At 44.7% G+C, this 21,661-nt stretch overlaps 1 protein-coding gene across 1 annotated transcript in view; it reads left to right on the forward strand.

The window, feature by feature from the left end:
* Positions 1-21,661, forward strand: part of camta1a (calmodulin binding transcription activator 1a) — a gene marked incomplete at both ends in the record, with an annotated part of 259,735 nt that overhangs the window by 114,766 nt on the left and 123,308 nt on the right. Inside the window, 1 exon segment of the mRNA XM_084552845.1 lies at positions 630-697. Within this exon segment, the coding sequence (XP_084408971.1) occupies positions 630-697 (68 nt within the window).

Consider the following 21,661-nt stretch of genomic DNA (forward strand, 5'->3'; position numbering starts at 1 on the left):
GAGCATGGGAAACATGAAAGTCTTTGAAGCATTCATCCATTTATGCCAATGGCAGTTCAGGATTTTTTCTTTTACTTCACTATCTATATCATCTCTTTGCACGCAGCTGACTCCGGAGGATCTACAGCCTTTTCCAAAGTGCCAGTATACACACATGTCAATATTGTGAGACTGGCGTGTAATCATTATTCAAAGGTTAAATAGTGGATTGATCCATAGAGGAGTGTCAAGGGCAGATCAAAGGGATTTGGGGGAAGATCGTACCAAAAAATGTTAAAAGCTGCTCACTCTCAAACACAAAGACGTCAATCCTTCAGAGAGCACCTTGATGTCCTCAGAGGAGAGCGTGATCAAAGCCTTCGTAACAAAGATAGTCTCAGAAGATGATCTGACCTCAGCCGCATTCCGCTTCTGTCTTTCATTTTACTTTTACCAGCCTGCGTTTACCTGCCTGAACTCCCCGGCACTGCCCCTGTTTCCGTCTTTCCTGTGTTTGTGCTGCTGGTTAGACTGTCTGAATATCAATGAAGCAGTCTCACCGATGTATTACAAACACAAGAGAACAGTGATTAAAGATGACATGTCTAAGCCTCACTCCCTTCCTCTCTCCTCCCTTCTCTTTTTCACAGGAGATTGCAGCTTACTTGATAACATTTGAAAAGCATGAAGAATGGCTAACGACATCCCCTAAAACAAGGTAAGACAATTACACTCCTGCCCTCTTTTACAACACAAGTTTATTTTTCAAGACTAACAGCCCTACAAGTATTACATTCAGGCAGACACAATTTCCATTTTTGGTTTCTACATATTTTTTTTGTTTGAGATTGTTTCCCTTATCCACAGCTTGCAGCCACCATTAGTTCAGTGTAGGATGTTGAATATTACAGACTGCTGATGGCGTTTAGGAAAAAGTTTACAGTTTGCAGATAAATGATGGAATATTAATGTCGACTAATCATTTTCCTTTAGCACGCCAATTAATATAACATGCACTGATGCAGCATCTGCTGTGAATGCTGTGTTAATGTGCTCCTATCTGACAGCACACCGTTGAACTGTCTGGGTCAGACTTTCCTCCCACATGTGGAACAAAAAGAGCTGCTGTGATATTTCAAATAGAAGGAGGATTCCAGCATTGCACTTATTTTGTTAATGTATGCAGATGCACATAGGGCCAATTTGCAAATGAATAATGTGTACTCGTTGGTTTGGAAGCTGTTTTAATGCAGTAGATTTAATATTAGAAAATGTGTTTGTGGAAGCACTGACTGTAATTATATACAGCGTACATAGAACATACAGTATATTGGATGACAATTAAAAATACATGGGACTTGTATTCCTCAACAGTAGGCGGCTCTTTGTTTGAGTAACTTTGGCTAATCTTTGCATACTGGACAGCCTCGGGGCTGACATCCTTGGCCTCTTTTGAGCTCCTTTGTGTGTCAGACCACACAATCATTTCACTGCTGCAGCAAATACAGCCTGTTCACACAATATCCCCTTTATTAAAGTTTACATGGTCATGCATTTGAAATCAGCTCAGCTATGTTAAACCTTCCTTTATCTTCTTCTGTGAGCTGGACTTGCTATGTTGGCGTTATTAGCAATTCTCATGTGTAAATGGACCATTGGCTTACTGACATGGAAGCCATTGCCCACATCCCTTTACCCATCCCTCCTTTCTTCCACTGCCTTGGAGCGACAGTGATAATAGTTTTGCATAATGGCACTGCCAATTAGAATATGTTCTCTGGTGTAATTATAGGCCAAAAAAGTACTGGGCTCACCTGTATGTTTTTTTTATGTTGTTTTTTTAAGATATTTATTTAAATTAAGAGTGCCCCAAGACTTCTAAGCTTCTACTCTTCAACACTCCAAACTATTTGGATTGTTTAATCATGAGATGCAGTCTGCACAGATTGTATTAGAGTCACCTTTATTATTCTCTCCAGGATTCACCCGTTATCTTGCTGTAGCATGGTAAATAACCTAAAGGTAAAAAAAATATAAACTGGTTAAAAAAGACAACGTGATTAGTCACAACGCTGTCTTCTTCCGGCACAAGCCTAAATATGAGTCTAGCGTTTGATGTTAGAGACTTTTGCGGCATGGCCACAGTTTGTCACCGCTGTCTGTCTGTTACCCAGTGGTCTTAGCTCCCGGTGTGCACAGGGATTTCAACCCCATGTCATGTCTCCGTGCAGGTGTTGATGTCTCAGATGTGTCACCAGGGAGCAGCTCCTAGTGTACACCCACAGATCACCTGACAACACATCAACACTTCCCGTGTTTTAGAGGAGTCTTCATTGCAGGACAAGATGTGTGTGTTCACCGCATGTGTGTGTTTCCGGAACAGGAGAGTCAGGGAGAAAGGCTGTGAAGTGTTTGTTTTTTTTTTTTCTCCAGATGTCAGTGAAAGGGTAGGCAATAGTGATGGATGTTGGGGCCAGGAGAGGTTGGGGGGAATGAAAGGATGTGGCGTATTTGTGTGATTGATGGGCGCTGATTGATGACTGGCCTCTATTTGAAAAGCTTTCTGCTCAAGGTCACGGGTGAGAGGTCATACTTGGGACACCTGTGGTTAAGTGCTGCCTTATCATTTGTCATCACATATCTTCAGGTGCACATGGGTGGGTGTGAATACATCTTATTGTGGGTGTGCTGTCTGCATATCTGTGTGTGGGTTGACCCCTGTGGGGAATGGGCTAAGTGGACTAATTCTCCCCCAGCCAGTGGCTTTAGATTGGGTCAGCAGGATATGATGGGAGGCAGAGATAAGCAGCAGGGTCATACAGAGAGAAATACAGCGCTGCATGGCTGCACCGCATGCATGTAACAACTCTGACACATGCAGGTCGTAAACATGGGAGTGGGCCACAGCCAGAGCTCAAGGAGCTGACGCCAGCTGTTTGACCAAGGTGACATGCGAAGCAGGACACACTCTGAATATAGATGCCGCCCTGTCAACGCGAGGAAGATAAGATGAAGTGGACCAATTGCGCACATGCACAGACGTATTTTACGAGGCACATGAGCAAAACCAATACAGTAACGGGGCAGCCAGTGTTGTCTTTAGTTTAGGCCTGTTTCTGTTTGTTTATGATTTCAAAATCTGAGGCATGCCAGGGGAGAGTGGTGGAATGCTGAGTGATTGATGTGCTTAGCTCTAGTAATACACATTCCCTTTCAGATAGGAAGTGCAACAGTGCTTAAAATCAATACCAGTGTTCTCCCACTGACTGCTTGAACAGCACTACAGCTAATTCAGGCTGCACCTGTCAGAGCCGGGGAAATCTTTCCCTACTCGGGACTTACACTTTAATTTACACCCATAGCCTCGCTAGCTTCCATTTCCATTAAAGGGAGAGCCTGGCATTATGGCTTTAATGAAGGCCACGGTCAGGCTGTGATTTAAGATGGCCGTTACCTCGCACCTTTACTCCACAGGAGGGAACACACTTAAAGGGACAATTAGGATTTTCCTCTACCGCATCCTTCCAGATAGCCGTACTCATTCTTTCCTGTTGCCTTTTTAAAGAGGTGTCGCTGATGGCCGCGATAGCAGATAGGATCGGAAGTTACCTGCGGGAGGAGAGTGAAAGCAGAAGGACGGCAAAGAACTGTGGTTGCAAATCTAGACAATAACGTTTGATGTGACCTCATCATGGGCTAAACATTGTGCTCCTGTTGAGAGCAAGCATTCATTGTCCATCACAAATGACACAAATGTTTCCTTGAGGGCCTTTTACGAAGGTGTTGGAATCCTGACAGATGGAGTAACTATTGACTAGCTGGTGTCACAGATTGGTCAGCCCAAAGAGCTAATGGACACCTGTGTGCCGTATAGAGAAGATAGCTCGTTATCCCGAGCATCCCCTAAACATCACACGGTTTCATTGTGGAGCAGTTGCACATCGTCATTTCTTGTCACCACTGTTTGTTTTATAGCACAGGTTAACAGCAGAGAAAGTGCTTTTACATCTGCTGTGTGTGTGTGTGTGTTTATTTATATAACGTCTGTCTTGCACAACACAAAGATACAGCAGACCCGTTGTGGTAGCTGGATTCTGTCAGCTATTTGCTCCGACTTCAGCACAAGTTTAGAACTTATAAATTTACACATGTGCTTGCATGAGCGCATAACACACACTCTTTCGCTCTCTCCCTCACACACACACACACACACACGCGCGCACACGCATTGTATATTGAAACTATCAAACAATAAGCACCAGTCCTTGGAGGTCCCCGCAATGACACTGAACCTAGCTGCCCCCACGTCCCAGCGCAATAGCCCTCTCTCCTCCCACATCCACAGCAACAGCAGCAGCACTCCAAAATGAAACCAAGTCCCTTTAGACAGCTTCCAGAGACAATGCTTTTATTAAAACCTACAGCAGTGGCGCCACCCCAGAGGCTCGGGTACACCAACAACGGAGTGGAGCAAAACTGAGAGGAAGCCTGAAATCTACTAATGACTGTTCGTTTGCCACTGTGTATGGTGTTTGCTATTGTGTACGGAGCTTGTGAATTTGTGCAGCCCTCCGTGTATGTGTCCAAGAAAGTAATAGACGGAGAGGGCTGTGTTTACACATACTCACAGATAATGCTTGCATACTGTATGTCTGTGAGTTTTAGAGGCCGTGACTATGCATTTGAAAACTGGATTGTGGCTGAACATATGCACGCATTTATGAATGTGTTGAGATGGCACGCGTGTGCGTAATTACTGGTGAAACAGTGTGTGCTTTGAATTAAAAATAGAGTGCTTGCGTATAAAATGTGTGTATCTCTTTTATACGAGGGACAGTCTGCCACTGTGAATAAGACCTCCCTAGGCCTATGTGTAAACTCTGTTTCTGTCACCAACTCTGGCAAATGGTGTGAGGAAGTGCTGGACTTTGTGTCTGTGTGTGTGTGTGTGTGTGTATAAGTTGGGGGGGGGTTGGATGTGTAGGATGTGCCTGAGAAGGGCGTCTGATAGTGTTTGGTCCTAATGCTTTGTGGCACTCGTTGGCTGGCAGAGTTTCAGAGGAGAGTGGAAAAGGACAGGAGCAGCAGGAGTGAGAGAGAAAGAGAGAGGGGGGAGGGAGGCGGTGAAAGAGAGAGTGTGATGGGAAGGCAAAAAGAAGGAGCGGTGCATACAAAATCAAATGCATAAATGATTAAGAGCCATTTGATAAGACCACATTGAGATGAAGACAGTGGGACATATGGCATTGAATAAAGCCAGAGTTAAGAAAAAAAGACAGCACGTCAAGTAAATTTGAAAAGACTGTTTGGTGAGGTGAACTTGTGTGACCACCTTCATCTCTTTCCTCTGCTTGTCCTTCTCTTCTGTTGTTTTTATCCACACTCATCATAAGTAAAAGTTTAGTTTTTTTTTTTTTTACATAGTGACACTTGGTCACCCCATTGTGTCAGGCCCTGGAGGACACTGTATCCTGCTGCTTCTACCTAGTCAACAGTCCTGACAAGGACAGCTATGCCCACCTGGGGCCTCGAGGGCTGGGTCAAATAAGGCCCACCAGGGAAAGCAGAGAGGACAGGAGGGAGGTGAACCCAGAGTGCATGAAGTAAGAGTGAATGAAAGGGAGAAAATGAAAAATGGGCACGAAGGAAGAGTGAAGATGATTGAGCGGGAGTAGTTTAGAAAATGGAAACATGTCGATAAGAGAAGCGAACAGACGAGATGGAGATGGGAGGAATAGTGATGGATTGGGTGAGGAGGAGGAGAAGGAGTGGGGGGGGGAAAGGATTTACGCAAATAGACGAAGGAGCAGGAGAAAGATGGAATAGAGGGGGATTGAGCTGACATGGGGTGAAGGAGAGAAAAAGGAGAAAAATAGAGTGGGTAAACAGCAGATAGAGATGGAGGGAGGTGAGCAATGGATTCCACTGACAGATAGAGAAAAGTCCTGTGGTTTTGGGGCATTGGAGGGAGAATGCAAACGGTCAATAGATTATAGCTAGTGCTGTGCCAAGTAGCTGGGCCTCAGACTCCTAGCCAACTTAATAGTGCCTCTTGTTTGTCTGTCCTCTAAAGTAATGCCCAAGCAGAGCCCAGGGAAGCAGCCTGAGCCTGAGGCTAGTGGAAATGGACAGGGGACTAGATATATGTTAGTTCACATCCCAGCTGCTGTATATTACCCTGGCCAGCTTGCCCGAGAGACCATTCAAAGGAACATAGAACATCATCTAGCTTTATCGCCTTTATTCCCTCTACACTCAACGGGGCCGCTGCTGAAGGCCAAGAAGAACAGCTCCAGTCCAAAGAAATTAATGCTTTTTATTATGTGTCCCTTTTCGCATGACAACAGACAATGAGGTGCAGGGCTGTGGTACAGGCATCCACGCCAGGTTATCAAGTTGAGGGGTATTGTGTAGTGCAGATGGAAAGAAGTATGAAAAATAAGCACACTTCGGTATGCCAGTATGGAGAAAGAGGTGGAGCGGAGGAAGGAGTGCAGCCAGTAGCTGGCCACAGGAGAGAGGGGATAAATAAATAGAGGAGGAAGTTGATGTCAAGCAGGTGTTCAAGGAGAAAGTGTCAGCCAAGCGGGCCGAGATGGGGAGAAGTGCTGCCTCTGCAGCCTGATAATAAAGACTTAATTCAATTAGCGCTTCTGCACCGTTGAGCTGGCTGTCGTGGAGCAGGCCATAGACACAGCTGAGCTCACCCTCAGCCATCTAGACACATAGACAGCCCAGCACTTCACCACGCTCTCTCTCTCTCTCCCCCTGGCTCTCGCTTACACACACAAAGTAGACCTAACGTATTATTCACACCTGAGTCACTGTGCAGTCCAGACACTAAACCCTGCCCACGCTGCTATCCTACACACACCCGGACACAACACACAGGCACACTGCCTTACCCCTCGCCCTCATCCCACAAACTAAGCTCTCTTCATCTCCTCTCCCTTTAGCTCCTTGATTTTTCTATTTTCAACCCCCTTCTGCTCTCCACCTCCTCTTGTACCGTTTTTTTTTTCCACCTCGTCACACTGCTCTGTTGGTGCAGAATGGCCGTATGTTAGGCAGTACGGTGAGGATTGTGACTGTGAGTCCCTATTTTCAGCCCATCATGCCCTGGCGCCCAGTTGGGTGCTGTCCTGTAGGCATATGGTGCAACGGATAGCAGGGCCTTTAGAAAGCTCTAGGGAGCATTTCTGTCAAAATCAGTTTCCCGTCCCACGCACTTCTTCGTGCCATTCCCTGGAATCTGGACCACCGCTCTGTGCTTTGGGTGTGGTTCGAAAACGTCTGTTCAGGACTGCTCACCTCACAATCCCCTAGGTGGTAAAAAAAAAAAAAAACTCCCACATGTACAGGAAGGTGAAGGATGGGGGTAGGAAGAACAGGAAGTGGCAGAGGAACAAGAAGAGGAGGAGGAGAGGAGGAGGAGGAAGAGAAAGGACAGGACACACTGCTTCGATGATACTGTTTGCTGTTATGTAAAAAGAAGGAGAAAATAGGTCCTGGATAGCTGCCAGAGAGCTGGGTGAATCACCGGCGAAGCACAGGCACGACATGAGTGTGCATAAACACTCTCTCTCGCGTGCACATACACGTACACGTTGTGTCCCATTTCTTCGCCCCAACAGAGTTTCCTAGCACAGGAAGTACAACGGATGATGAGTTACCATGTGGCAGCATTAAATGTGTGAAAACGTCAAATGGCAGCACTGACCCCTTGAACCTCTTCATCATTTAGCAGCCGAGAAAGAGCAGCAACCTTCCCTGTCATGTGCCGTCTGCATAAAGGCCACTAATACGGAGAGCATTCAAGTTCGTGGCACCTTAAATTACGTAACCTTCACCCTTCATCCATCCAGCTGACCTCCACAGTTTGTTTTCATCCCTTCCTTCATGTCTTACCTATTTGATTCTTTAAACCTAGCCATGCAGACAACGTTTCCCCAAAGCACTGGCTCACTCAGCATGAACCACTTTGGGAAGTTCTTGCCCTCAGAGAGAGACTGTTGAATCTGAGGAAACATCATCATTACATTTGTAATAGATAGATACCCCCTGCCCACTTCTGCTCCACCGCTCTACTCAAGACTCTTACTACTTTAACTGCTTCATTAAAAACGGGAGTGGATGGAAGGGGTGGAATTTGCTGGATAGCCATCTATTAATTTTGCATTAGTGAATTAATCAATTCATATATAAGTCAATTGATAAATTATTCAAATCTTTTTTGTCATGCACATTTGAGAGGAGTACGCTGAAGGAAAGGTGAGGCCCATTTCAGATTGGAATAATTAATATTCATGACTTTTTTTTTTTAAAAAAAAAAAAGGAAAGAAAGAAAAATAGCTATCAATTCGACATCATTTTTGTTAAACAGTGGTATAATTAAGTGTTTGAGAGAGACAAATTCCCACAGTGATACAATTCCCCACAATAAAGAGCAGGGCTTGGATTTTTCTTGCTGCCCTTGTCTCCCCAACTTATCATAATAGCTGCTGCAGTTCAAAAACTGCAGCCTTTTTATACTGACTGATAGAACTCTGAGGGAGATAAATAAATGAGAAGGTGATGAATCTGCCTTGTCCACATCATAAGCAAAAATAATTAACAAACCGGTGCAAAATCCTTGCCCTCCACCTGCAACCCGCTGCTGAGATGCTGAGAAGCCTCATATTTGTTTACTGTATTTTTAGTTTTTCATCATTTCTCAGTGCAGTCGATCATCTTTATTTTTTTCTGTTTGCCAGAGGTTGATGCTCGGGAGAGTTATGGAGACAGGTCAGCCAAGATTTAAAGTAGTCCTGCGCCTGACCCAAAGGAAAGCACTGCTGGATACATTAACATGATAGCGATATGATTATGTCAGAATGGACATGAAGGGTTTCAATTATTTACAGGTGATGTGCCCGTTGAATTGGCAATAAAGTGCCTCGTAAATTACCCCCTCTGTCTAATCAAGCCTCCAGCAGAATAATGGAGCAAGAGCAGCCCCGAAGGAAGCTCTGTCTTTCTCTCTCCCTCTCGTTCTTTCTGTCTTTGGGTGGGGGCTGGCTACTTTCACTGTGGGATGATGACACTCTCCAAATGACATTGGTTGAAAGGCAAGAAATGTGCCAGTGAGCGCAGGTTTAAAACCCCTCCACTTCATCACTGCTCAGTGCTTTACTGCGCTTTATGTCACCAGACAATGATACAGTGACAGCCAAGCATCAAATGTGCAGAACCAGCACCTGATGTGCACCTTGGTTTTGAGCGAGTATGAGACAGACATGTAGATATGCCGAGGAAGAGAGAGAGACAGATAGACAGACAGACGGGAAAATAGACTGATGCTGTAATAGTTGACGTGGCTCTGTTCCAATGCAGACCCCCAAACACCACTAGCAGCAGCGTTCAGACAAAATAAAGCCAACCTCCAGTTGCGGGTTCCTTTCTTCTTTCTTCTTCTGAGGCCTGTGGTGTGTGATTGTGTTAAAAAAAAAATTTATAAATAAAACAGCATTTGATTTTTAGTATTGTTATTTGATTGAATGATATGAAAACCTGCCACATTGATTGATGCTACAAGTGCAAGCCACTAATGTGTGTAGCCCCCGTGGCTGATATCTAACCAATTGCCACCACTTCTCCTCACTGGAGAGCACCCTGTTGACCTTAGCGCTCCACACAACATGTTAACAATCTCACAGAGGTTGTCAGCTGTATGGGGTAATGGTATATTAAACCTATTTTAAGGATACAAAGAGAGGGAATCACCTCTCCCGCCACCGCCATCGCCGTCCGTAATCACCAGAGGCAGTTTACGGTAGAAGGAGGAGAGGCAGAGAAAAGAAATGACAGGAAGATGGAGTGGCAAAGGGGAAGTGAGATAAAAGTAAAATGTAATGGAGAGAGAGTACCACCTACCGTTCTGGTGTTTTCTGGCAGAGGAATCGTTTTGAGGGGAAGACAGGGTGGTCTGTTCTCATCCAGAGCCTTAGCTCTGTTTCTGTCTCTCTCCCCCACAAGGAGTGAATCTGGGGTGACTGCGCCCACAATTAGGGCATGAGAGGATTAGTGGCGAGTGGGAAGGTGGTTGGGGGCTGTTTTTTGTTTGTGTGCTTACTATTCCTTGCTCTGCATTGTGGCAGTGGATCTGCGTTTTTTTTTTTTTTTTCTTTTTTTCCTCAATCCCATGTTCTCAAAAATAGAAACATCGCAAACAACATAACAAGCTAATGTGCAAGAGGAGAAGAGGGCAAAATAAGAAGCCCACTGTGTGTTGTGCTTTCGTACGCGTTCACAGTTTTAGGCTTGCCTTCCTCCGACGCTCCCTGTCACCGCACGACACATCCTGGGAGCCTGTTTATTCTCTGTTCCCTTCTTAATGCCTTTACAGATGCCAAATCCCCGGCAACCCCAAAAAATGTCTGAACATCCCTCATCGTTGCATCTTTTTCAGCTGATTTTCATTTTCTTACCAACAAACACGGAGCACACGGGGGGAGGCAGACATTAGGGTTATTATGACTTTAAAGCACTTAAAAGCTTTTGGCCGCCAATACACTAGGCAATGCAAGGGTCCAGAGGAGCTTGGAAGCATTACGCTCCAGTTTTTTAGAGAGAAGCGAGTCCCAGATGTGTGTGCTTGAGTGTTTGTAAGTATGTATGTGTAGGTGTGTTCTCTCTATGCACATCTAATATATGCATGCAAGGACTGCCCTGTCTCTAGGAGCCCTGTGCCTTGCCTGTAGCGCTCCTCGGTGTGGCTTGTGGCAGACCGTATTAGTTCACTGCTCTGCAACAGTCAGATTCTGTATCACAGCATCTTAGGCTGACTCTTTAGAGCTCTCTCCCTTAGGTCACACATGGAATTTAAGAGCTTTTCTGAGGCAAAGAGGTGTGACTCGCCCTGAGATTCCACCTCGCTCTTTCTCTGCATCTGCGTGTCTCTTCTCTCTCTCCCTCTCTTACTTATTTCTCCTCGCTTTATTTCCCCCTGCTTTGCTGCTCCACTCAAGAGTCATGGGGCGCACACTCAGCGGTAAACCAATTTCATTTAGTATGTTTTCACATTTTTATCCAATCATGGCATGCTCAGAGGTTTCAAAAGCCACATGACACTTTTATTGGGGCCTAATTAAGGATCTCTGATTTAATCCATGTAATTTAATAGAGATCAGTCATGGGTGAGGCTCTGGCTTTGCGTGTATGGAAACGGATGCACTGCCGTCTCCTGCAGCAGGTCGGGGTTAAAGGGCTTTGCACTGGGGCTAATGTGAATATATGGTGTCCACACTCCACCTGACGGGGCAAAGGATGAAGGGGTTTCAAAAAATTGTTGCAGCACATGCTGTGGCTTCTCTAACTGACAGAACGCAGGTACTCAGGTGGATTCGCTACCACCAGCAGATCAGTCTGTACCCAAAGTCATCCGCTCTGTAATTGCCTCTTGGCTGGCTCATTGTTCTCATTCATTTGCCTCTCTGAATGCAGGAGTGGCTGAAGCATTTTCACTTGTTATTTTTGTTTTTCAGAGGTGTGTCTACATCCTAACATGATTGGTGGAAGCCGCCTCATTATAATTGTTCACACTCTTGAGACTGTCTGATACATTTTAGCCAAGTCTTGGATTATGATTATTTCAGCTGTGTTCAAGGGAGGATTGAAATGCAGTGCTGAGAACCATTCACTAAGCCTTTCAGTGACTGGCCTGAATTAGACTGAGAGAGAGGACTGCCTGGCATTGTTTTGTCCTTTTCACTAGCCCTTTGCGGCCCTCTAACCAGCCAGTGTTGGGATGCAGCGTTGAGCAGAGAGAAAGCATACGAGGCCGGGTTAGCTGGGGTGAAGGATCGCGTGCTGGAAAGTGTCTAGACGGGCTGGGACAACAGGCCAGACAGAGACAGGGAAGGAGACTGGTAGAGGAGTCTGGACCAAAGGGAGGCTGTGTCGAGGGCATGGCTGGATGGGAGCCTTATCTAAAATCACGTCTAGTCACTGTGGACTTCAGCTTCTGGACACTAACTGCATTGACAGTTGACAAGGAGGGCGGCCACTTCCTGGCCCAACAAACCATCACTCTTTCCTGCTGCAGCCAGAGACATCTCTTTCTGTCTCTACCCTGACTGTCAGCCATTGGAGGCTACACTGTGATGCATATAAAACGCGCCCCCCAAACCATTTTAATTGCATTCGTTTAATTTTAAAGGTATCTGCAGTAATTCACATTATTTCCAACAAACCTGTGTGTGGTACTCAACTTAGATATGCAGTTTCTTGGAAACTTCCTGTCTGGCTCTGTCATGCTAAACTACATAGCTTTCTTCTGTAAAGTCACAAATTCATGGGATTTCTTGACTCTTATGTGAAGTCGGAAGGTTTTTCCTTTTTCACACGGATCCGTGGCAGATGAGAAAAATGTGATGACTAATGTTCCTGTGTGTAGGACTTGGTCTCTTCTCTCTACCGCTCATTATGCCTGAACCCTACGACAGTTTGGAGGACGACGGAGGCATTGCCACGTTGGCCATATGCTTTCCACGGCTCCTATCTGTCAGAATGTCAGGACATGGCGGGGGTGCGCTTTTCTGCACTAACAGAGGAGCGGAGCGCAGCGCTACAGGAGGGCCTCATTACCGAAACACCCCACCAAAAGAGACTCAGGGACGGACTAGAAGACATACTGAGCGCTGTGTTTAGAACCAGAGGGTGAGCCATTTAAAAAGCACTCAACCCAAGCAAATGCCCCTCCCTCTCTCTAGCTCCATTATCTCAGCAGAAAATGTGACACAGGATATTTTGAAGTAAATGTTTTAACAAATTAACAAAGTAATTAAGGCAAACAAATCGATTCTCTCTGCATTTTAATTGAACCCCTGACTTTGTGCCTCCATCTGGACAATCCTCTCTCACCCACAGCTCGACACCAAACATTTATCTGGAATGCTGTTAAGAAACGATGTTGTGCACCTCACATTCCTACAGAAAAGTTAAACAAAGCAGAGACGGACCTTTGAAGATGTCTTAGTGCTTACTTCATGGGTAACAACTATTTGCTCCGAACACGTAACATGTCTTCTTTCTAGGTTGAGCATTGATCACCTGGCTCTTAGTGAGGCTCTGCGGAGCACAGTGATCCCAGTTGTGCTTGGCAATTCACAAATCCACACCTCCACGGTCCCTCACAATTCTCAACTCTCCATCACCCAGTGATCCATTAAATTTATATTGGGAACCTGCTTTCAGATGGTCAAGGCAAAAATCAAACTTTTGCCCTTGACGATCCGCAATCTATACCGTCTGCATCAGGGTGCTTTAGTGATTTGGTGGCTTCTCACTCAGGTAGTTGAGACGCTCAGTGGAGGGAGGCTCCATTAGAAATCAGGCAAACTTTAAAAGAGATTTTCTTTATGACCTTTCAAGGGAGACGTTATTGTTCAAAAAGTTATCTCGGCAGGGGTAAGGTCAATTCTCAGTTGACTAATGACTATCAAAGGAGCTCATCTAAATCTCCGTTTTCAAACGCTTTTGCTTTCCTTTTTTGAAGAATTTCTAGCTTTTGAATATGTTTATTTTCGCTACGTATTCATGTAGAAAGAGTCTGTCTGAGATGGATGGAAATGCTGTATTCCACACACACGAGGTAGCTGGGTGATCACAAACGCCTCAGTATGAGTTATGTTATAATAATAATAATATCATTAAGGACAATGGCAATATGTGTATCTAAAATATTTATGATGTATAATGTTGTCACGTAATCGTGGAGGCTAGTATAAGATTCAAACAAGCTGATTTAGTTTGTATAACTGCACCCATGTAAGGACTTTGTGTCACTATAAAATTATTTATCACGGTGTTAATGATACAGGTAATACAAACTTTGCATACTGGGAGGTGGATCTGCTCTTCCAGAGATGACCACAGCTTCAGGAGGGCTCAGGTGCGGGTAGAGAGGGTGTGGCTCGTTGCAGCACCACACAATGCTGTCCGATGTCTCCTAATTAAATTGCTCAGTATCGCGTAGTGTGGAAGCTAGCGGCTCGGCAGATGTAGCGCCATGTTAAACTTTATGTTGCTTGAAAATGGCTTCCGCTCCGAGTGCGTTTGAGACAGAGATGGTTTGACTGTAAAATGATGTGTTTTATGGCTCCGTTATCGGGGCGATATTCCTTAAAGATGCAGCGCGGCACACTGTGGCATTCACTGTCTGCGGGAAGGAGCAAATTGATATGAACAGATCAACAGAGCTATGCCCTTCTGGATGTCCTTGGCACCATACTTGGCCCTGAAATTGATTTCTCTCCATATCTCCTATGCCAAAAAACTCTCATTCAGAGATTTTATACTCCCACTGCTGACACATTTTGTTCAGGTTTGGAGAGGATGTACTGCTGGAATGTCATTCATTTCCTCCCACTTTTTACACACTTTAAAGTAACCTAATAGTCCCACTATTATTTGATAGTGGTATTTGTCAGTTTTGTGTATATGTATGCACACGTACAGTACATGCATGTGTGAGAGCTCCTTGTGTATAAATTGCCAGCAGCAAAGAGATTGCTTTTGATTTAATGGCTGTTGTGCTTGACTTTGTGTGCGTTCCACTTTAGCAGTGTGTCCTTCCCTTGCCTCCGCTGTAATGGCTAAACTCTCTCAGTCCAACATTATTTAACGCATACACATACTAGAAACACATGCACGCAAACACACATATCATGGCTTGGCTATGCTCCATTAAGTGGCCCGTGCGTTAAACAGGGGGCTGACGTAAATGCTGGGCTCGGTGAATATAGGACAGGTTGCATATGCGTTTGTGTGTGTCTCTGTTTGTGTGTCTGTGCTCCGCGTTTTATTTTCAATGTCCTTATTGTCTGCCCCAGGGGACCCCCCCCCCTCTACACACACACACACACACACTCTCTTCTCTGTATTTGTGGCCTTCTGAATTCTATTGATCAGGTTGTGAAGGCTTGAATGTCTGAAGAGGAGAACAGGAAAAGAGAGGAAAAAGAGAGAGTGGTATTTGTGCTCCCATATGTCTTTTTTCAATTTATGTGCGTGTAAGGACGTATGGATGTGACTGTGATCAAATAAAAAGATAAAATATGTATCCCCAAGTAGTTTTGAGCTACAGATTTTAGATCTTGCATTTTTCATTATCATTGATGATTTACTAATAGTGTTGCTGTGGACACTTAGACTTGTGTGAACTGTTCTTATTCTACTAAAGCTGTGAGTGAAGATTTATAGCCAGGCCATATCATGTTAAGATCTATCAAGCTGTAACAAAGAAACACACTGCATGAGCATGAGAAACTGAAAATAAGTGTCGGCAAAAGGCCACCTACGTCATTGTCGTTACGGATGTTAAACTACAGTAGTGTTTTATCGTTTGCTTCTTTCGCTGTTTGTGCGGCTTCTTAAGGTTGAAAGCTCCAGATTCAAGCAGTTGGCATGTTCGTGCACGGGGAGGTGTGAATGGAGGTTGCCTCCCACGGAGACAGACTGCTACTGTTCAGACCCTCCCTCAGGGCCGCACCATTGTCATCTTCTAGTTTCTAGTAACACAACACAACATGTTTGGATCGGTTATTGTTTGCTGAGATGGGTTAGAATTCCTCCCAGAGATCACATGGTCTTTCCGCTGGAATCTGGCTAAACTCAGAAGCCTCTGGGATGTTTTTTGTTTTACATAAAAGATGGAACAAAGATCTAGGCGTAAATATTCAAGATATTGTTGCTAAATACGACATAATTTACTTAATTTGGCAGTCAGATCAAATTCCATTCTGCAAACTAGCTACATACAGGGGTGATGTTGTTGGCTTTGATTCAGGCCACTCACCTCTTAGAGGGCAAAGTTAATGCTAATCATTGCTTACATAATGAACGTGATCATATGGGCTTTCCATCTTAATGACACCAGTGGAAAATGCCATCTCATACTTTGCTTCCGAATATGCCATCAATGCACAAATGGCATCCTCTGCAGTGATTAAGAAGGCCTTGACACATGGCTAATGTTGTGATCACACTGTTCAAACCACTGGGCGACGATTTGTGGCTTGTTGATGGGGACATTGACATCCTGGAAGCCACAGTTTCCATCAGGACAGAGATGCATTAAGGGATAAAGGCAAATGAGAAAAATGTATATATTAACAGCAAGAGATGCTGGAACTTAAATCATGACAGGGAGTTTACCACACATCAGTACAGAGCCATCTTTTCTCCTCTCCATGCCCTGTACACGTGACATGCAAGCGATGTTCGTAGTCTGACATGACCATTACGTTTGTTGCGTGGAACTCAAACTTCTGTTTATTTCTCTCTAAACTCAAAAGGCAATGCGTTCTTTTCAGTCTCCTTTCTACCCAAAGGTCCAACAAATGGCGAATGAGGCACAAAACAAAGAGTTCTTTGAAGAACAAAGTGAACCTGCCACATGCAACCACTGCCAGGAGACGAATCCCATTGCCTAGATTGCATGCTTTCGAGACAGGGGAGGGAAAAGCATCCCTAACAACAAAATGATATAAATTACCACTGTTATGGTCTATACGGTTCAATTTAATGTGCTTGTAATGATAAATTATTTTGGTTATGAATCTAAAGTGGACCTGAGTGCAGTCGGAGCAGCAGGACTGTTAGAACAATTGCAGCTGTCTCCCAGGGCTGTGGCCATTAGTCAATAAATTAGAAAGTAATTAGTTTCTGCTTCTGTGGCTCTATTTGAAGCGCTTCACACAGGTGTAATGAAAATTTATTGGAGCTGTTGATCCGGAGGAGAAAAGAAAAGTAGAGGATTTGTAGCGTGTGATTGTAATGTAGGATTTCCATCTGCTTTTCTCCTTTTTTGTTTTCACTGTGACAGGTAAGGTTACCCATGATGACCAGTATGAGCTATGGCTTCAGTATTGTATAAAAAAAAAAGAAAAAAAAGAAAAGAAATCCTCTTTGGGATATTTGGAAGTCATGACTTCAAGTAGTTTGCAAAATCGACGTGAACAAAATGAACATCGTTTCACCACATCTGCACATCTGTCATTCTATTGTAAAGCAGTAAAACAGGATACATAAAATTACAGAAAGTTAAAATAAAAAAAGCTTTTATTTGTTGTAATTTCACACTGTCTGCTGTGCTCACACAAGCCTATAAAGAAGGCAGCTCTTTCCCTGGACTATCTGTTTCATTTTGATTCTGTGTGCTTTTTGGCCAGCGGGCATCTCATCACCCTTTGTTGTTCACACAGCACACAAATTTTTTCTGTGTCATCTGACGCGCAGTCTGTATCTCCTTCTCTCTCTCTCATAAAAAGCGAAAGAAAGTCAGACTTCAGTCATCAGGTTTACCTAATTGAACAGCTTCACATTTCTCTTTCATGCCATTGTGTTCGGATCAAGGCAGTCACACGAAGCTTTTTGTTGGTAGACAACATCAAGGCTATTTGTTTTGTCTGGTGGAATGTAAGGTCAACAGCAGAGGGAGAAGAGAAATTGGAAAACACTCGCACAACTGCGATGTCAATGAACAACATGAAAGACAGGCAGAGGGAGGGAGCTGCCGTGGCAGCATATGGGTAAAAAGAAAAATTAGAGGTGAAAGAGAGATGAGGCAGAGGGGGGAGGCAGTGAGGAGATGAAGAAACAAGCACAGGCAGGAAGTTGTGAAGGGAGCGAAAGAGAGGGAGTCAGACAGACGAAGAACAAAAAGGACAAGGAGTGGAACAGAGACAGGGTGGACGGATAGATGAGGACAATCAGGCAGATTGGTCCCAGCCCAGGCAATGGCCAATTAGAATAAAATTAGCTGGACCTTGGCAAAGGCTAGGGCGCACAGCAGGGCACGGAGGGAAGGAAGGGGATGTAGGGGAGGGGCAAAGGGGGAGAATATCCCGGTGATTAAAACCAAATGATTAGTGGTGTGCAAGGCAGAGGGCTGGAGAACTGGGGTCACCTGAGCCTGGAGGGAGAGAGAAGGTCTAATAGTAATGAGACCAACCTTCCCTTTCCTCGTCATCCCCTTCCTCCTCTCACTACTTCTTCTTTTCTCTTGTTCAGTCTCCATTTTCTCCATCTTCCATTGCTCTTTATTTACACATTGTCCCATTTTCTGTCTGTCAGGACCCCCTTCCCTGTCTGCTGCTCTTGCCTTCCTGTAGTGAACCCTGCTACTACAGTATCTATCACTGTCTCAGGCTTTAGGCTAAAGCACGCACTGATGCAATTATTCTGGGGGTGAGTTTAGCTATTTGTGGTATGCAAAGATTTATAAGTAATATATTCGTCTTTTTTTTTAATAACTTGCAAATTAAATAACTGATCTACATGTTAAACTCAACTGTGACATCTGTTGCATAGTTGCTGCTTACGTTTGGTCAGATTGCGAAGCAGCAGTCATCTGCTCCGTCTCCAAATTTGTTGATTTGACACGCCTCCCTTGAGTGGAGCTATAATACACAGATTTAGTAGCATAGGCATCATCTGATCTGCCTGTATTTGTGACGTTTGTGCATATGCAAAATTGTAAATGTGGACATCAGTCTATGTCAAAAATGAAGGCTCTCCCTTTGCGTGTTTAACGGCAGAAGATGCTAATAGCCAGGAGCACAGCTTAGGAAGGTGGTAGTGTTGTTGGGCGCTTCTGTCCAGCATATTTGTTTTTCTGTTGTCTGCTGCTTCCTACACCCTTTCCAAGCGCCGTATTCGCAGATCTAATGATTGAGAGCATGCTGGAACCCATCACCAAATCATTTTAAACTCAAACTTCACTGTGAACCAATCCTGACTGGGGTCATCCTTGATTTGCACAACTCATTCATCCACAACTCTCTCATGTCTTTCTCGTTTCTTTCCCACTGAGAAAAGCTTTTCAAGAAAAGACCCCCATCCACCTAGTTCAGGAGCGGAGCACTTAATCAGCTTCTCCTTGTGACATCTGCCAAGAATAGGTAGTGATATCATTGTGTCTTTTTCCAGGGAGCAGCCAAGGTAACACCAATACATTGTGAATCAACAGGCAATCATGCAGAACGTGCAGACAGATCTGCCTGAGAACACCCAACTTGCATTAAGTACAAACCTTTACAGCCTTCTTCTCCAAATTACACTTGCCTTACTGTGGGTGTGCAATTTTTGGCAGGTCAGTATTATATTTGGAAGACACCCTTTTTCAAGAGCAAAGAGCTGATGTTTATCTCAAGTATCCTTTGCTTTCTCTTTATTATTCACCTTTCATATTCCCTCTCTTTTTTTTTTTAGCTCTTTCCATCAATTTCTGTTCTTTCCATTTTCTGTGGCAGCTTTCCCCTTTGCAGAAAGGGAGAGTACAGTAGGTCTACAAGCCCTGGAGGGCTGAGGGAGATCAGTAGACATGCCAGAAGTCTGGTGGGTCTTTTCCTCATGGACCTCACTCATTTATGTGATCGAAACCTATAGAGAAAGAGCAAACACAGCCCTAGGTCCAGACCACAGGTCTACAGCCATGGGAGAGAGATGGCCCTTGACTGCAGTCAGACAGAAATCCTTGAATATAGACATCTATCCACAGGGTGGATTTGTTCATGAAAGAATGTAATTCTGTGTGTGTTCCACTCTACAATGGCAAGAAACGCAGCCAGCTGCATGCGCAGAGGGCGAGAGAGAGAGAGGCGTGACAAATAGACAGTGTACTATATGTGACCATTGTTTGAGTTGCCAAATTGCTCTGTTGTTGGCCAGCGATTATCTGTGCTACAGAACACCATGATGAGTTTTCAGTTTGGAGAACATCGGAGAGAAAGAAAAAAGGAGCAAATAAAAGGTTCCCTGTTGGCTACGTGTGATGACTTAGCCAAGCCAGGAGACTTATAGCACAGTCTGACACATAAGGCCTGGGGGCCTGTATCACTTTGAAACAAGAAAAGGAGAAGCAGAGTAAAACTACCAGCGCCTGCTCCAGAGCCCCCTATGTATTGTACTGTATTACAGTGCCCCTGAATGGTCTCTGGTAGTTGGTGAGCAGCGGCAGCTTCGGCTGGCTATAGGGACGGTGGACAGGAGGCCTGGTCAACCGGACGACAGTGAGGGTCACAAGTTCCCCTGGGGAGGAGATATCCCAAAAGGGGGTGGGCAGATGGGGTCTGGAATGAGAGTGTTCTCAGACAGGTGGAAGGCTGTCACCCTCATTTTGCCACCGCCAGCAAGCAGGTGGCCTCTCCCTCCCCCTCTTCCACTCAAGGGTCACCTTGACATGGCACTGCTTCCCCCTGGGTCCCATCCCATCATATATACGCTCTATACACACACACTTGCGCTCACACGAAGACACAAAAATACCAGTGGTTCTCTGCGACTCTCAGTCAACCCCAGCACCTGGGGACTGGGAGCGTAAACAGTCGCTCTCAAGGTTGAACCCAGGTGTTTCATTTCCATTAAGGCCCTCATCGCATTCACAGCCTCCTCCCTCTGACTTTGGTCATAACACAGACGGAATAGTCATTAAATTTTAGATTACCTTCTCTTTGCCTTTGTAGCTGTTGCGATGCACAGGGTCTATTTTAAATGTCTGTCTATGAAATAATCATCTCCCAACTCTGTGCACCCGACATCTTCAAAAGAGGATGTTCCATTGATGATTTTTGCCCTACATCATAGCTTTGCTCTTGCCGCGACTCTAAAACCCAATATAGCGTAATTAAACTAACAAAGTGACATCAATAAAGACAGAAGTGCTCTGTAATTACAGTCTGTGCTAGGACATCATAAGCAGGCAGTGTCATCACCCTAACGAAGGAAATAAATCGATGGCAGACAGACAAAGCCCCACTTTACGATCCTCCTCTCCTCTGACACACAAAGCCAACCATAAACACGAGTAAGGCAAGAGTTTAATGGCAATCTTAAAGTTGCGGAGGCCACTAGCTTGTCTTTACTGCTCCTGCCCTGCAATACAATGGGTGCCTTGACACTTTCACCACTCCCTTCCTCTCCTTCATTAGTTGTGCATCGCTCTGTTTCTCCCCTTAGTCTGCCTTTCACTTTTTCTTTCCCCTCTATATGGTGTCTGGTCTCCTCACCCTCTGGAGGCACATGAGTGGCAGGCCTCCCCCTTAATAAATGTGTGTTTCAGCTGTTGCACAGAAACAGACACACAGTATGTACACACAGACCAACACATATAGAGGATGATATGTTGCTGCAAGACTGGCATTCCCATGTTAGAATCATGTGGACAGCCAGGCTAAATGTCAGGGAAAGATATTTAATTTTCACATGCACACACACTGGTGTGCAGACACACTCAACCTCAAAAACTCAGGCAAGACACCCTACCTGGGTAGTATATATAGTGTGAGGCTAAATGTCAAGGGATGATGTAAATTCACGTGATTGCTTCCAGAAGTAGTTCATTACAATGCCAAACGTTGGCCAGAGCAGTGTCTCATTGTCCTACAAGAATTTTTTTTTAGAGAAAGACAGAGGGGCTCCATAAGGACCAGCGGACCATGTTTGTGTGTGTGACAGTGGGTGTGTGCTGGGACTCCTCTAGAGGCTAACCCAGTTTCCTGAGAACACACATCATGTACAATCACAGAAGAAATACTATAATCTACATGGGTATTCACTACCGTCTATATAGAGTATACCATTTGTTCCAGGGATTAGCTGTGGATATATGCAAGCCGGTTACAAGCAACGAGGGAGAGTATGA

The sequence above is a fragment of the Chelon labrosus genome, assembly GCF_963514085.1.
Source record: "Chelon labrosus genome assembly, chromosome: 10".
NCBI classification, from domain to species: domain Eukaryota; kingdom Metazoa; phylum Chordata; class Actinopteri; order Mugiliformes; family Mugilidae; genus Chelon; species Chelon labrosus.